The 17,315-nt window shown below is 42.7% G+C and overlaps 1 protein-coding gene across 2 annotated transcripts in view; it reads right to left on the bottom strand.

Moving 5' to 3' along the window:
- The window catches only part of UBE4B (ubiquitination factor E4B), a 36,897-nt gene extending 19,874 nt beyond the window's left edge, over positions 1 to 17,023 (bottom strand). Inside the window, exons 1-8 of one of the 2 annotated variants that reach the window (XM_021417442.1) lie at positions 16,822 to 17,023; positions 12,477 to 12,663; positions 7,048 to 7,183; positions 6,377 to 6,464; positions 4,407 to 4,551; positions 3,399 to 3,627; positions 2,549 to 2,956; positions 1,618 to 1,731 (exon numbers count right to left, since the gene is read on the bottom strand). In XM_021417442.1, coding sequence (XP_021273117.1) covers positions 1,618 to 1,731; positions 2,549 to 2,956; positions 3,399 to 3,627; positions 4,407 to 4,551; positions 6,377 to 6,464; positions 7,048 to 7,183; positions 12,477 to 12,663; positions 16,822 to 16,845 — 1,331 coding nt within the window. In that variant the 5' untranslated portion in view covers positions 16,846 to 17,023. The remainder of the gene's footprint in view (positions 1 to 1,617; positions 1,732 to 2,548; positions 2,957 to 3,398; positions 3,628 to 4,406; positions 4,552 to 6,376; positions 6,465 to 7,047; positions 7,184 to 12,476; positions 12,664 to 16,821) is intronic. The other variant, XM_021417441.1, reaches the window with a different exon arrangement.

The raw sequence follows: 17,315 nt of genomic DNA, 5'->3' as shown, positions 1-17,315 counted from the left end.
AACAACCCTAAATTCCAAGTATGCACACAAATAAAGCATAAACCCCTGTTACCAAGTTCTCTCTTCTGAAATTAGATGGAAAGGAAAATAGCAGATGCCAGCAGAAGGTATTCTAGTTAACTGATTTTAGCTGTAGTGTCCCAACATGCCACAGGAATAATCACAGACAAACCCTGAAGGGGGTTAGATTATCTTGTACCAAGTCTTCTAGGGCATTCCTTGACATCTCAGAGTAATTCTGGAAGTCTAGACCTAGCCTAATATTAAAAGATCCAAGCAATTAGCTTTTCCCTGACTTTTGCTTTAACTAAAATACTTCACAAAGGATTGAAAGCCTGAAATAATTCCTTTCCTCCCCGTTGTTACCATGCATGTAGCATTTATAACTCAGACCTTGCTGCCCTTATACATCAGGAAACTGCCACAGCCTCTGCCTATTAGAACAAGACAATGTGCCAGAGGGCACCTCCAAATTACCACCAGTCAGAATCAGGAACCTTAATGTTCAGAGAAAACGTTCTGGCTACTAGCAAGACTACAGAAGTATCATTTTTCAGAAAGTTTTCCTGAAATACATGGTTTTGCACAAAACAGATCCCTTCTCTCCAATCTGAGTTGATCCGAAAGAATCAGGCATTTCTCCAGAAGCTTCAGTGCATGTGATGAAGATGATGAGCGTCAGATTTTAAAGGGAAAAGAAAGGAAGGAAACATATTCATCAACAGACAAAGAACACCAATCACTCAGATATGACAAACTGTTTTGAAGGAGGGCTGAACTTTTTTCACACCCAAATCTCTTATCTAACGGGAAAACATTCTGTATGAGCCAAGACATTGCGGGATCACTCTGGAGGTCAAACTGGAGAAGATCCTACCCCGTTCACAATTCCAAAGGCTTTGTTTTCCTTGGCACGCCCAGTGTTCCGCAGGTTGTGTTATTTTTGCAGAACCATCTGGCTAGCCTCCATACAGAACTAGGAACAACCCTCAGTTTGCTTCCATCTACCTCAGTCACACAAGTGGAAGGCTTCTGCTCTATGATTCCCAAGCCTCTGTTTTACAGCAGAACACCCTGCTGCCCACCACAAACAGTCACAGACCCTAGGGGCTCCAATTTTCAGGTGTGTTTTCTTGATCAGATAGAGGAGAGATCTCAGCTGCCAAGCAACCTACAGCAGAACAACTCTCTTTGCATCAGCTGGCTTTTTTCCACTACATTTTAACCGATGTCCCCGTGATCCAATTTTTGACAGGAGAATGTGCAACATGATGCACCACTGGTTTTAAAATTACAACCATGGGTAAATAGTACTCCTCCTACTCATAGTCAGTGAGGAGTTCGACTCAAACAACATTTCAGAAACTGTGCTCATTAAACTTAAAAGGCAGCATGATTAACATTTCCTTAATCTCAGTCATCTCTTCAAAGAAAAAAAAAAAAGAAAGCTGACTAATAGCATTCATTATACATGTTTACATACCTTCTTACAAACAACCTTGGTCGCCTGCTTGGCTTTACTCATTTCCCAAGCTACTTTGAAAAACACTTGGCACTACACGTACTGTTAGTTCCTACGCAACCAGACATGCAGGTTACATTCTCTTGCTGCAATACCTGGACCCAAACTGGACACAAGAAAAATCATCATCTTCATTTTCTTCGTCACTACTGTCCTCAGACACATCAGAAACGCCAAGGAAGAGGAGGGAGAAAGGGTTGTCGTATATACTACCACAACAGAAATGAAAAAGGCCATCAGATTGTTTTGCTTTATGCCAAAAGGAAAGAACACAACAGCTTTTCTTTTAAGTCTGCCAAAAACCGTCTTCTCGCAGCATGCAGCCAGGTAACTCATATTAGTGAAAACTAAGATAATATTACCGTGCTCCGTGACACCACGAGTTATTCACATACCAAAACACCATCCATTCAAAAAAATAATTTTGAAGATCTTATAAAAAAATTTTGGCCTAGGCTACTGAACTGTTTAGCAGTGGCTCCAAAACCTTGCCTGCTCAACTGTCCCTCCTGCAGGGAACAGGGATTCAAGGAGCAGCCAGAGAGAGAATGCAGTAGTACTTGGCCTAGCCTACAGAAACAGGCTAATCTGTAATTTAAATGTATGCACTAGGGAACCAAAACTAACACAGTCCAGCATGTAACAGCTTTCAGCAAATCAGCTACAGCCCTACTGAGAAAACTGATTTCAGAGCAGGAGGTCTGCTTGGTTTACTATCCAGCAGAAGCAAATGAACAGAAAGCTAATAGTTTAAGTGGGATGGATGTAAAACGAGCAAGAAATAAATACAATAATGTTACTTTTCAAGTAATTGCATTATTCCTCAAATGCTCACAGAGGCAGCTTAAGGATTTTTGGCAAAGAGTGTCTGTTAGCAAGTCAAAGTATTAGAGCAAAACAAAACAGAGAATCAACTCCAGGTGAGTAGGGTGAGCTCAGCACAAACATGAGTTCTCCCAAATTGCATGATCATGCCACACCCTGCACAGCACACATTAAATACACTCTTTTGTTCTTGTGAAATACCTAGAAGGAATCCTGTTCAGTAAAGACGAACGCCTGCGCAAGGTACTGGGTGAAGCAGTAAACAAAGGCGGACCCATCGTCGTGGGTCTCTGTCTGGGTGCAGTGAGCGGCATGGCTGGAGGGCTAGCAGCCATGACTGGAGGACTTGAACTAGCTGGGATGGAAACATTCAAGGAACGTGGGATGGAAGAAGCTGAAAAGCCTCCAGAATGGGCTACAGTATATGGCCGGTACCTCGGAGAGGAAGGCTGGGTCCAAGAAGGGCTGGTTGCTGTGAGGTGAGAGCTGACAGTAATGGAAGGCACAGATGTGGTGGCAACTGAACTGGCTGGTGGGGTAAGAGATGAACCAGTCATTGGTACATAGCTTGTGAAATTGGTAGTAGGAGCTGGACTAGTCCCATAGAGACTAAACCAGTTACAGGGGAAAAAGAAAAAAAAAAGCAATCATTTAGGATATGAAGAAAAAGGGTGAAAAAGATAAAACGAGCAGCAGATGCCCTTCCCCTTCTGATGACTCTTCAGTTATAGTTCTGCATCTCACACACATTAATCCTTTTTATTAATGCTAAATAAAACTATGTCGCAATTCACACATTAAGAGCCACAGCCTTTGCTGATGTAAATTAGGGATACTTCCCAGAAGGAACCAGCTACACGGCTTTACTCTGTCAAATATGCTTCTAGACATGGCAATACATCCAAAAAGGGTGAGACTGTAGGGACATTCACAAGAAAAACAGGGAAGAACTTCTAAAATCTATTCTACTTATTGCTCTTGGGATACTTCTATGCCTCTCTAAGTCTACCAATCAATATTCAAGTGAGATCAATATTCAGTTAGAAGTCACCTGGATAATGAACTGGAACCAAAGGAGCCCACATTACAGAACATAGGGCTGGTTCCTGGGTTGGAGCCCGTGTTTAAAATCAGGCTTCTGTCAGGAGACCGGGCAGTTGCAGCAATTGGCTGTGACGTAGCTGTCAGACTGGCAAACGGGTTTTCATCCCTTGACTGCGTGGACATCATCAGCACTTCCATCAAGATCTGTCCGATCAAGTCCTTAAAATCTGAAAACACTGTTAAGAATAAAAGAAGTGATTTAGTACCTCCATCTACTGCCTTCAACTACACGTTAGTCAGAGATGTAAATATCAGAGATTTCAACTAAAAAGGACAGTAATTTGCATGTGTGAACCAAGAGCTTCTCTTAGCAAAAGCAACTGACTGAAGCTTACAACTATTGTTGTCTGTATTAACCAGGTTGTGAAGATACAACTACACATAATTGTAACTCTTGTGGAAAGTACCAAAGATCATAGGTGACCTAATGTTATTACTACTCACTACTAAAACTGCCTTGTCCATCTCTCTTATTTTCCCAGTCTGCTACTGCTTTGGGCAAGACATGCTGCGAAAGAAAAACGCACACGAAACCACAAACCATATATGCCCAGATAAGAAAAATTTGAATCTATAGCTGGCAAAATAGAACATTATATAATATAGTCCAAAATTCCCAGCTTACCAAATGGACTGTTAAATGTTGAATACAATTCAAGATAACCCATTAAGTCAGTAAAAGCTTTCTGAAAAAATCCAGCAACATTGCAGTATCATCGCATTAGCGTGTCAACAGGAGGAATAACTAGTGAGATCATAACAATTGACTACAACAGGAAATATGACCAATCTTTCCCATATTCCTTTCCGGGTATCCCATTTCCTGCTACATCCCCTGCCACCAGATGAACTTTGCTCCTAACATTGAAATCAAGCAGGGACAAAAAGCTAAAGCTAAAGAACAAGCCACCCAACCAGAACCACCTCAAGCACTGCTACCAGCTCAGGTTCCTACCTTCTTTTGGGTTCTGCTTAAACTGAGCAGAGAGAGAATTCAGGAAGATAACATCTCTGTCTCGGTCCTTCCAAGAGACTCTGAAGATTTTACAGACCAGCTGTAAAGCTTGCTCCTCGGATACCTCAGACCCAGACAGAGGTTCCTCCATTAGGGGAAAAAGATAAAATAAAATAAACTTATTTGCATTAATTACAATTATACTGGTCAAGCCACAATTGTATGAGACACATGACTTCTTTATACAGCTTGTTAGAAGAAATGGGGAAGAACAAAATGCAGGTTGATAAAAACGGGTGACACTGAAAAGTTTTTTCCCTTAATTGGACATCACATAATAGCAACTAGGAAAGCCTTGACTGCAGACATTTCCAGCAGCTACCAGGACCTTTTCGAATGCTCTCCTTCAAACCAATTCACAAACCATAGATGCTGAGTCATTAACACATTTTCATTTGACTTCATTACTACACTGGTATTCTACAGCCTTTCATGTAATTCTACCTCTTGAACTTACATCTGTGGAGGCTTTATTACTGATACCATTTCCAATGCAGATAACCAGGCAAGAAAAATTTTTGCTCATAAGCGAGGTCTACATTGTCTCCCATTCACTTACTCATTTGGAGACATCAAAAAGCTAAGAGGAGCCGAGCCAAGTTGGCAGAGCTTTATTTCACTTTCCACTGAGCCCCTCCCCATTGAAGATCGTCCTTGATTCCAAGCTGTTTATTTCACAGCAGCACAATGCAAGCTGTCCAGCTGCCTGCTTTGCAGCTAGGAGTTGAGCGGAGAGGATTCTGCAGCAGGGTTATTGCTAGATGGCATGAAGCCAGGCTTTTCCCAGCTGAGCTTTTTTCTGACAGATCGGGAATAAACAAAGGCATCTAATGAGCACCACAAGAACTGCAGAAACTTCACCACCCCAGCGTTCCATTTTTGGGGGCTTTATTTCACATGAACCTTAAAATCAAATGACAAAAAGGACAATCTTACAAGTGAGTTAAAGCTTTGTACTTGTTTTCTTCCTCTTTCTACTTAAAATAGTTCTACCTCCTATCTAAACCTCAATAGCTAAATATTCCTATTTTCATATAACATTAAGAAGAAAATCCTATTACACAGCATTACTTCAGCATACATAGTATCTGAAGCAGTACTCAGAGTGCTTCTATAAGCTACAAAAATAGTCAGTGATATTCTTCAAAAGTATCTTAAGAAGCATTTATTCAGGCTTGCTGCAAATTAAAAAAATAGATACAGACAAATAGATGACTTTTATAGGATGTAAGACATTATTTTTTTTCCATTTCCAAAAGTCATTAATAAACCTATTTCTGAGAAATTCCAAATAGAGTTCTGATACTAGAGGTTTTGATTTTTTTTTTCCTTCCCATAAATTTTTATGAGGAAATTCAGTGAAGAAGTTTTTCCATAGATGACATCTGAAAGCTCACTCCAGCCTCTCAAAAGAGCATATTCACAACAGAGAGGTTGCTGAACTCACTGCAAGCTAATACTGTCCATCAGTCCTCCATTCTAAACCCTTGTTCCCGTTTGAGTTTCGCTTTTGGGATACTTAGCCATATACAGCTCTAGTAAAGAAGTTTTTCCAAAAAACAACGTTATTTTGAGAAAGAAGACAACACATGGCAAAACCAAGGAACGTTACAGACTGCAAAGCTGCAGTCAGGTAACAGCATGTCAGTGAGGAAAAAGGCAGCCATGTAAATTCTGCCTTTTTTTTTTTTTAAACAAAGTCTGAGATAAGTCTTCATAAAATAAACACAAAATGAAGTTTTACATAATAGAAGCACATGCTACTTTGAAAAGATGAAAAAAAAACCAACCAGCACAGTTAAATCCAAACTGCCTACTTTGAAGAGGTTGGGTATGTAATTCTGAAGATCAATGTTACAATAAACTACATACATAATCTGAAAGAGAAAGGCCAACGTAAATAAGCTAACCTTATCAGTCAGACTCCTTTTCTCCCTGCGATCATTCTCATCCACTTCCATGTTCTCAATTCCTGAATCCACATCTACCTGGGACATACTGCAAGGGGAAACAAGAGAAAAAGTCCATCAGCTTGCAGAAAGCTGCACAGTCCTCTGTAAGATGCTGACAGAAGGAATGTCATCTTACGCAGCAGAGGAAGAACCAATGCAATAGGAACAGCCGTACACACAAACAGCAATTACAAGTCACAGGTTGATAAATACTTCTCAAATTACATTTATTCTGACTTCAAAAAACACAATACTAGATTTCTTCAGCAGGCGATACAAGCCACACAGCTATCACATTCCATGATGTACTCTCTTTTAAATAGAGCAGTTTAATCGTTCCCAACAGATAAGCTCATCATGTAACATCTAAGATGACGCTTTGTCTTTCATCATTTTAGGTCAGGAGTTACCATGACAGACAGACTAGAGACAGCATTACAATGGTCTAAAGAGCGTGTCATTATTAAGCATTTAAACCTATTGCATTAACTTGGCTGGACGTGAGAAACAGCAGAACATTTTCTTGTGTAAGTGGTTTTGATGTCTAGCAAGGTGCAGTATTTGCTAGCTTATACATGTTGTTATTTTTTATTTTTTAATCATCATTAGTGTTTCTTTTAGTTTTTTACCTTTTCTCACAGGAGACACTGTCAATATCCATACTCTGAGACCGGGAGAGAGACTGAGATTGTGTTTCAAGGCTGTTCGATGGAGAACTGCTGAGTGAACTCACTCCTTCGCTGCTCTGGCTTCGGTGGGCTACTCCTAAAAAAAGGCACCACCAAGGTTACTACCACAGAAATGAGAAGGCATGACACAGTCACTTGGATGGAAATGGTAAGGAAATACTGGTTTTCAATCCTGCTGTTAAGCATTCTTAGTAATGCATCAGGAAATAAACATTAATAAAAATCACATTTGATTATAGAGAATTATCTTTTATACCACTCTTTACAATAGCAATAGAGAAATGCTTACCTGTATTATAACACAGAGAAATGAAATTTGCATCCACTAAGTGCTCAGAGACTCATTTCATAATAAAAAGCACTAAAAACCATTTGGTTTTAAAACCTGTATATGATCTAGCTAAGTGAATGATGTCAGATTTGAGTAATACTTAAATTTTACTCCAGCAAGGTTAATCAATTACCATGGGTTTATAACAATGCTCAGAAAGAAGCTAGAGAGAAGATACAGGGACACTATGCCCTTTCACTCACATGCTTCCTCCTTTCTCCAGTCTCATTAGTTGAGAAGAGTGTTTCAAATCCATGCACTAAAACGCAACATACACGGAACTTCCAAAGGAGGCCGCTGGAAGAGCAAGTCAGCTCACAGTGGGATTTTGAAGCATTTTTAACAAATGTAAGAATAACATTAAAAAAAAATAAAAAGTTTTAAAAATGTAAGAAAAAGCAGCAAAAAGGACTGCCGCGTTCCCAATTCCAGAAAGTCTGCAGGAAGGTTACAAACATACAGCATCAACTACCTCTGTACAGAGACACTCCTTCCCCAGCTGTGTGTCACAGGGACAGAGAACATGCACATTCATTTCATCTTTATCACTGGAACCACGTAACTTCCTACTCCTGCACCTCAGATCTGAGAAAGGCTGCTTACAACTTATCCACATTCTTCTTGGAGAAGCCTTGTCCTCCTATGCAGAAGGCAAAGGGCTGAACTTGGTGGCCAACTGATCCCTCCTACACTGCTCTGGGTGCGACCCTAAGACATTGCCAAGGTTTTCCTAGCAGAAAGTTGATCCTAGCAAAACAGCATCATCACAATGGGATTACCTCGAGCGAGGAAACAGAACAACTAATACGAGTTCTGACAGTTTTCTCATTAGACAAATTCTCCCACAATTTACTAAGAAATTATCACTAATTTTCCTTCTCCACGAGAACAAAATAAGCATTCAACAAGTCCTAACATCATGCGCTACTAAGTGCAACACCAACAAATGGACAGAAATATACAACACGGCTTTGGAGTATGGCTGATGAACTTTAGGATACAAAGTAATGGATTCGCTTTGCAATGAAGACTTCTTCACAGAGGCAATACAGACCAGAAAGGCATGAGGAAAGACGTGCATAATTACAAGCAATGCAGAAAAAGCCTTTAACACTGGAAGCTGAACGAGTCCTGCTAGCATCTAGATGAAGAGAGCTCTGAAGTGTAGTCTAGTCCTAAAATTTCTATCCAGTGACACGGGCTCAAGTTGCATTTAATAATAAAATAGCATTAATTGAAAGATGCAACTGTAGTCTCGTCAATGTCAGGTACTTGCACGCCAAACTCCTTGAAGGAAAACCTCCAGAAAAAGGCAATATTAGCCTGTCTGCTTAAAAAGAACGCAGCAGTGAATTTCACTCCCCTACGTTCCTCGCCTGCTGTTTACAAGACATTCCCTAAAGAGTATTAGGTTTCAGGTGGGAAGTGTAAGACCAGATTCACAACCTATTTTTAAATTCCAGCACTGACTCTGTTTCTGTGTCACTACTGAGAAGTGCCAACCTGTCCCGCGCTCATGGCAGTAACGCATTCTGAATTCTCAAAGCATTTCAAGATCCTGAAACAATTCCTTCTACAGGAAAAAAAAAATGCAGAAGGAAAAACTCAGAAGATAATTGGCTGAATTCAGCATGGGAGGTAGGAAAAGAGGCATCCCTGCACCATTCCAACTCTTGTTCTATGTTGCTGTGCAGAAAAACGGTTTATATTTAACTTCTCCTTGTATTAGATTGAGACTTAGTATATCAAAACCCCTCAGATCTTCAGATAAAAAATGGAAAAATAATTTGCACTGGTATTCAGAAAAGAATTTAACAAGCAGAATATCTAAACAGCCACGTTCTGTAACTGGAGACACCTAAAAGTACACTGCACTACAGTAAGACAACACGAAATGCATCTGTAACTGGCGCCCACCACAGAATACTTTACTGAATTTCCATTTTACTGTTTTGTTCAAGGTTTCTCTGCTTTGTTTAGTATCCTCAAGGCTGTAAATGAGTATTATCACTCATCCATAAACAACATCAAAACAACATTCCTGAGCACATCAGGTTTTCTCTACGGGAAGAAGAAGAGGTAGGAAACAAGATCCTCCAAGAAAAGCTAGATATCACTTAACTACTTATATGCCAATATTAAACATCTGCTAAAGACTTCACGCACAAAGCAGGAAAATGGCAAGTCTAATTCTAAATGGACAACTACTTCTTTCAGTCCTGGAATTTTAGAGATGGATGTTCCGGTTCTGACACTGGAATCTGAAAACACCCCGAGGCCCAACACAATCTCTGCACAGAACATAAGGATATAGAAATAACAAGCACAGCTCTGGACTGAGTTCAGTAGGGTTACAAACTAAATAAAGGCAACTTTTGAAAGCAGAACTTCAATGATGTAATTTCCCCACAGATAACACCTAGCAGAAATACACTGCCCATGGCAGGGGAAGGCTGGCCTCTGGTATTCCAGCATTCTGTTGATTTAAGGTATCCCAGTTACAGCCTGGTTCAACCTCAGTACCTCACACAGAAAAAGGCAGTCTTCCTTGAGTCATGCCAAGGCACAAACCTCCCACCTCCTCCATCTTCCCAAACAGGTGGATAAGGGAACTAGAGCAAACAAGGCTTTAACATGGTGAAGAGAGTGCTGTTCCACATTCCCATGGGGTCTCTCTCCCACTGACAGGAAAATCAACTTGACCCATTGTACTGGAACACTCATTAACAGGCCTCCTTAAACCAACTGTCTACCTGCCATCTTTTCACAATAAATCTTCCAGAATTTAATTGTATCTGAGCTGCGATGGATGAGGCATACAATAAAACAACTGACACCTGAAGTTCCAGTTTTCCTTAAAAAAAAGAAAAAAACAACCATAAATGCAAGCACAAGAGCATGCAGAAACATGCAGAAATTATGAAGGCTGCAGGCCCAGTGTGTGGGGCTGTCATTGATGCACTATTTCTAGGATCTCCAAAGTATTTTTAAAATGTCACATGAAATAAGTGAGCACACATTCCATGAAATTGATGTATGAGTCTGATCCCACTATGACATACAACTTCTTCTAAAAATTGACGCTTACAAGGACATTGTTCTGCTGGGGCTGCTTTCTGTACGTCCAAATACATTAAAATCCTCTGCAGTCATTTTAGTCTACTGCTGCAAAGGAGCTCCTGCAAAGCACCCAGCATTAGCCAAGTCCTCATTTACGCTAAATAAATACAGCAGATAACCAGTTGTGAACATTTTCTTCCTGATTTATTCCCCCCAATTTAACCATCTTCCTGATTGTGATGTGCAAAGAAATACGCATTATTGAATTGCTGCAATGACTGCCACTATAGGAAACAAGCAATCCACTGCCTAGATACCTTCTGTTTCTCGCGAGCAAAGTTTTATCTGTGTAATTAGCAACTGTCCAGTGCAGACAGATGAATCCATACAACAGGAGTCTCTAAGGTCTTGACTATACAACCACTTCAAACCACAATAAACCAGTCTGCCAGCATATGAACATTTCTACCTTCACGTAGGTGCTTCCACACCTCCTGTTCTGTTGGCATTAGCACTTTTACAGTGGTGCATCTGCTTGAAAACTAACCATTAATTTTTTGTGGGTTAGTTTCCACCTGGATTAAGTCCTCACCACACATTTGCTACTGACAGCAGAGGGAGAGAAAGAGAGAAAGGCTCCTTTCAGCAAGAGCCAGACCTAAGAGGGATTAAAATAGTCCCATAACCACAGGCTGAGTGAACGTGGTAAGCGAACTCCATACTATTCACAAAATAAATAAAGACACCTTTGCTTCTGGGTTGCTGTCTATGATCACAACGACAATATGCAGTGTTAAATTCCAACTGCAACAAGATTTGCTCAGGAAATGCTTTCGGCAGCTCTTCTCAGGCCTGCTCTGGATACAAGGCAACAAAATAAGCAGAGAGCAGCCCGCTCCAGATACCTCAGATCAGTACTGTAAATAATTAAATTATGAAATTTCTCATCTACTGGAAGCTTGTAAAGTAATGTTCTTGCCAAAGCAAAAAAAAAAAAAACCATAACATATCAGAAAGCAAACAGTCAAATGGACTGAGATTTCTGCATGTTTATCAAGGAGCATCAAAAAATTATTATTCCTATCAAATTATCAGAAACCATGTTGAAAACATGCTTACAATAAGCTTGACGTATTTGTTTTAAGAGTGGTTTTGCCGATCTCTTAACTTAGTAACATCAAAGATCTCAAACAAGCCTGAAGATGAAGAACTCCATACTGGAGAAACATGCCCATTTGTTTTGATTTCCAAAGTACACAACTGTAAATTAAAACCTTCTCAGTCAGAAGTGGCATTATATGCAGAGAGGTGAAGGCCATATTCTCATGAAATAACCCTCCCAGCATTCCATACTTTCTGCATTTGTCTGATTTTAATAGATAAGGAACTTCATACGGCTTGAAATAACTGCTATTTGTAAACATCCTACTTGTCCTCACTGCAGTAAATACTGGAACTGGGAAAACCTTCATTTTTTCAAAAATATCGCAACACAAGCAAGAAAGCAAATACTTCATTCTTACATTGATAATGCACAGTCATAGCCCACTACTAATTGTGCCAAACACTAGTAATTAAAGATCAGAAATGATCTTGGGATTGATTGCTAAAACGTACATAGGAGTCAGTCAATAAAAATTGTGTTGCAAGACTGAAATTATTTTTTATCAAGGAGAAAGGGGAGGCTGGCTTTCTTCCCGTATCATTTGTCAGTAGAAATCTGCATTACATTCAATCACCTTTGGGAAAGACTTCAAATTTCATCCTTAGTTTACTGACGCCTGGAGAAGAATTTTAACAACTCATTTAGTTTTTGGAAAATGAAAACTTGAATACTTCCAGTGAGCATTTCAGAATACCTCTTTCAGAAAGGTATTTTTATTAAAGGAGAAATAGCTCCAGTAACAGCATTCACGCTCTAAACGTGAGGGCTCGCACAATAACGTCCGACACACAGACAACAATCGCTGCAGCCTACCTGATGCACCAATCGGAGAGGTAGCTGGGGTCATGCTGTGGACATTTAGGCCGAGGCTATGGGATGGCCCTGGGGTCGGAGCTGCTGCAGGGGGCCCAGGCGGGGTCTCTCTCTGCGGCGATGTGAGCGGGGTGCTGGGCTGGGACGACGGTCCCCCTGCCAGCCGGGCAAGGCGCCTTCGACGGATCTGCACAAAGGACATCAGACCAACAGGAAGATTCATTTGCACGCACGTATAAACACACACTCCACAGTTTTCCACCGTTGGGTCTCCTAAACGGCACGGTATTCCCTCCTGCAACATTGCAAATAGAGAAGGTTACTTGAAAACCTACGATCTGTAGCTCTCTTATCGCCATTTCTCTGCTCTGAGCAACAATACTCGATGTTTATTTTTTAAGTAGGTATTTGCTGCCTTGGAAAACCATTTGCACTGGGGAATTCTGCGTCCGTCCCTCCAACACTTGTAAGACAAGTTTAACATTTACTGTTCAGCAGTTTCTAAACCTCTAACACACCTCCCGATCTATTTTGGCATTCGATGAAACAAATCACGTTAATCTGATAAAAGGGCTAATAGGAATATGATCTTTACCTTCATTTCACACCACATAATACTAATAACAGAATTCTGCTTAAGAAGATCCAACTGAACTTTAATAAGAGAAGATTGAATGCAATATTATCTGAAACAGCTCCACAACACTAGAAACCTACCAGTCACCTGCTGGGCAGGACTATCTTGAAAGGCAAATGAAGACAGCCAATAGCAACCTGCCATCACCTGAAGCAACTTGAGCAAATGGAGTTTTGAAAAATCAGTTTTCACGTTACCAGTAGGGCAGAGCAGTATCTGCCTCCGAAAAACTATTATGAATCCATTTATCAAAACTCATTTGTGATCGCATAACGCTAATACAAGATAAAGCTTACAAAACTTGTACTTGAGAACCATGGAACTTGAAGCAAAAAATGAAAAATACAGAAGAGAAATTATTCATAATTACAGGCTGCCTCAGAGAATCTGATACAAAACGTCTGCTACAAAGAAAATAAGCAGAAAATAAAAGCATTGTATTTGAGGGTGTCCACTCCCCACAGAAGTGAGCCATTCATATTATTCCCTATTTTTTACTGAGATCCCCAAGCATCAGTTTGCATTTCGGCTCACAGTTCTGAAGAACTGCTGGGGAAGTTACAGAGTGAAGAAAAATTTGTGTCAAGTCCATGTCTACGCCACGCTGCTGCAGTCACATAATGGTCTGTGAAGCCTACTCCAAGAGGAGGAAGAACAGATCAAATTAAATCAGACATCAGATTTGGAACTCTATGGGGAGAGAGAGGCACAGGCAAATACACCAAACATTAGTATTAAACAATGAATTCATACACTTATTCTCAAGCATGGTCAAACCTTGATGTCTCAACTGAGGCCACATGCCTCACAAGGTACAATTTGCACAAATTCTCTCTGCATCACCTCTCAGCTTCAAGCAAATAACTGAGCTCTTTTGTGCTACTCCACACTTCTTCACCTCCAGCAGCAGGCTACACCAACACCAGAGCTACATCACAAACAGCTGCAGTCAACATTATTCAAACAGCAGGACACTCATTTCACCCCTTAGCACTGACCTTTCTTGCAGACCAACGCTCCAGACTCTAACCTGCCCTGAAGAAATTTCTGAAGGGCACATAACGAAGAAACCTGCCCGGACACCGGGCTACTTTTAAATAAAATTCTGCAATTAAAACGAACTCAAGATTTTCCCTACCCATTTAAGAATGACAAATTGTCAATCAACTCCAAGTATACTGAAAGAGACAGGTTTCTCAAAGGAGGTTACATTGAGTGAGTGATAAAGAACTGGGTTTGGCTGCTCTGATGCCCCGAGTCATCATACTCCTCTAGGTTTACATTAAAATTTTCAAGGAAACTTGAAATTTGATCTGAAAATTAGAGACTGAAGAGAAAAAAGGGCAAAGAAACAACGATGCTATGCCAGAGAGGCAAAGCCACAGGCTGAAACAGGAGCCTGGAAATACGGCGTGGAACTGGTGCACACCTTCTGTCCGGTTCATTTGCTTGTGCCTGGACACCGCGTGGGCCAGGACGTGGCAGTGCGATGGGGACGGCACGGTGCCATGGGCCTCGTGCTGGGCCTGGAGGACGCAGTGTTTGCACAGCACTGGGCTGCAGCCCGCTGCCTCCACGTAGCACAAAGAGCATGTCAGAGCTGTGGGAGTTCAAAGTCAAAGCGACCCAGCTTCACTTCGGATTGCATGACTAACCGCAGTGCCACGGAGCAACATGCGGGGCTTTTTTATATTAATTGTTTTATTAGGAGCATTTAGGATACCTCAACAATGCCTAACCCTTGATTTCAGCAGCGCTTCTTGCAATAGCAACCTATGACAAGCACTGCGTGTCACTACATTGCCCAACAACAACAAGTTATTTGGTACCAATTACTACATCAGCATTGTTTGTTCCATAACCTATCTTCCCTTCACCATAACACGCAGTTTAAAAGCTTAATGAAAAAATTCTAATTGGCCGAATGGAAAAGACACCATGTTATTAATTAGTACAGATTTTGCTGGACACATTTGGACTGCGTCTTGGGTTAACTTTCAGAAATACATTTCTGATCTTAATGGGCTTACAAAAAGCTGTTAGCTGGACACATCGTGACAACCAACGTAAAAATAGCACTCTGCTGGTAACTGAAGCACACAGCAGAGCAGCAAAGATACAGGCAGGAGGACTGGGCCCATGGGCTCACGCACCTCAGCTCAGATTTATACATAATTTCCTCAGTCAACATCTGTTTCAGTAGGAACTGCTTTGTGAGCTTCTAAAGAAAATGTTTCTACTTCCATAGTCAAAGGAGAAATCCCATTTTTGTACAATAAAGTGTAATTGGAATACTTTGCAGCTTGTAATTTGTATTCTTATAGCACGTTTACCAAGCTTAAGGCATGCTTCATTTCCTGGGGATGTTGCTCATGGTCCACGGGCAGACAGCACAGCTCTGAGCTACTCAACAACCCTACATGAAAGACACTAAGTTCACCTCATTCCGTCCCGCTTTATGCCGTACTTGGCTTAACTTTACTTTTTCCTACACAGTTCCCAATTCTCATGATGTTATCTAACACTCCTGCTAAAATTCATAGAATCATATCATAGAATCATAGAATGGCCTGGGTTGAAAAGGACCTCAAAGATCATAGAGTTTCAACCCCCTTGCCATAGGCAGGGGCACCAACCACCAGACCAGGCTGCCCAGAGCCACATCCAGCCTGGCCTTGAACACCTCCAGGGACGGGGCACCCACAACCTCCTTGGGCAATCTGTTCCAGTGCATCACCCCCCTTCTGAGTGAAAAATTCACACCAAAAAGATGATTTTTTTCTTATCCCAGATCCCTGAAGGTTTAGGTACCAGCTGTAGTGAAAGACGACTTTGGTGCTTTAACAAAGTAAACACAGAGAAAACTTCAGTGAGAGCGACAGCAGTGGGAAACATCTTCTTGATGCTAACACACATTCTACAGTCCAAAAGCCATTCATAAATCGTATTCGTCTCTCCTCTTGGGAAGCTAAGCTCTGTTAACATTACATTTAATACGGTTCAACATATGGAGATAACTTCACCTACAGAAGCCTTGCAATTAATTTCAAGTTCAGCTACTTTTCTCCCCTTTTGCTGCTGCCAGGTAAGGGGTTTTTCAGACAGAAGTCACCCGTGATGTAAGACAGAAACACCTCAGTGCGAATGCCGTTTTCTGTACTGCCTAACTCCAACCGGGACTCTACCGCATTAAGAAACAGTGAAGTCGAGGTGTGAAGGAGTCCTAAGACAGACTTCACTCTGGCTCTACAATGACAACAAGAAGCGACTGCATGATTCCCTCGGAACGCCCCGGTTGGAGCCTGCCTGCAGCCGAAGGCCGCCGGGCCCCGCACCGAGCTGCCTGGGGCTCCGGGGAGCAGCGGGACGGACCGCTCCCGGAGCTGGGAACGCCGCAAGGATCGGCCTTAAAGCGCCGAGCAGGACTGCAACCAAGCGATCGTAGGAAATAAAACGGCATTAGGCGCACGGTCCGCACACGCACCTCGCTCCTCGGCGAGCACTCTGACAAAGCAATATTTTAAGCGTTTCGCTACGGATAAAAGAAGGATTTGATCATCGCTATGGAAATCACACCCAGGAGGCGCAAGGAGCGCCGGCGCTCAGCACAAAGACGCGCTCCGAACGAAGCGCCGAGGCGAGCAGCCGGCCGGGACAGCAGCAGCCGCCGCACCGCAGGGCCCCGCGCCCCCCGGCCCTCCGCCTCACCTCGTCCGCGCTCAGCTCCTCCATCGCCTTCCTCTTAATGGTGAACGCGGAGGGAGGGCGGGCGCTTTCCTCCGCCCCGCCGACGGGCAGCTCCGCGGAGCGCTCTCCGGCCGCCTCCGCGCCTCACAAGGGCATCGCCGGGGCGGCCTCGCCTCGCCTCGCCTCGCCGCAGCCGACCCCTCCGCCGCCCCCGGCCCGTCCTCCGCCGCCCGCGCCTCGGCGCCCTCCGCGCCTCGACAGGAGCCGCCCGCCGCGTGCCGTGCGCCGGCCCGCGCCCCTCAGCCTCAGCTCCCGCCCGCGCCGCGGCCGTTGCCCCGCGCAGAGATTATTCATCAAAACAAGAGAGCGGCGGCCATCTTGGGGGTGGGTCACATGAGGCCTCCGAGGGAACCGGGCATGCCGGGCCGCGCGCGGCGGCGGCCAATGGCGAAGGGCGGGAGGCGGTGCGCGGCGAGCGGGAGGGGCGGGGCTCGCGGCCGCGCGTCGTGGCCAGG

This window comes from Numida meleagris, chromosome 20 (genome assembly GCF_002078875.1).
Source record: "Numida meleagris isolate 19003 breed g44 Domestic line chromosome 20, NumMel1.0, whole genome shotgun sequence".
Classification (NCBI taxonomy): Eukaryota; Metazoa; Chordata; class Aves; order Galliformes; family Numididae; genus Numida; species Numida meleagris.
This window is presented reverse-complemented; position numbering and strand designations above follow the sequence as displayed.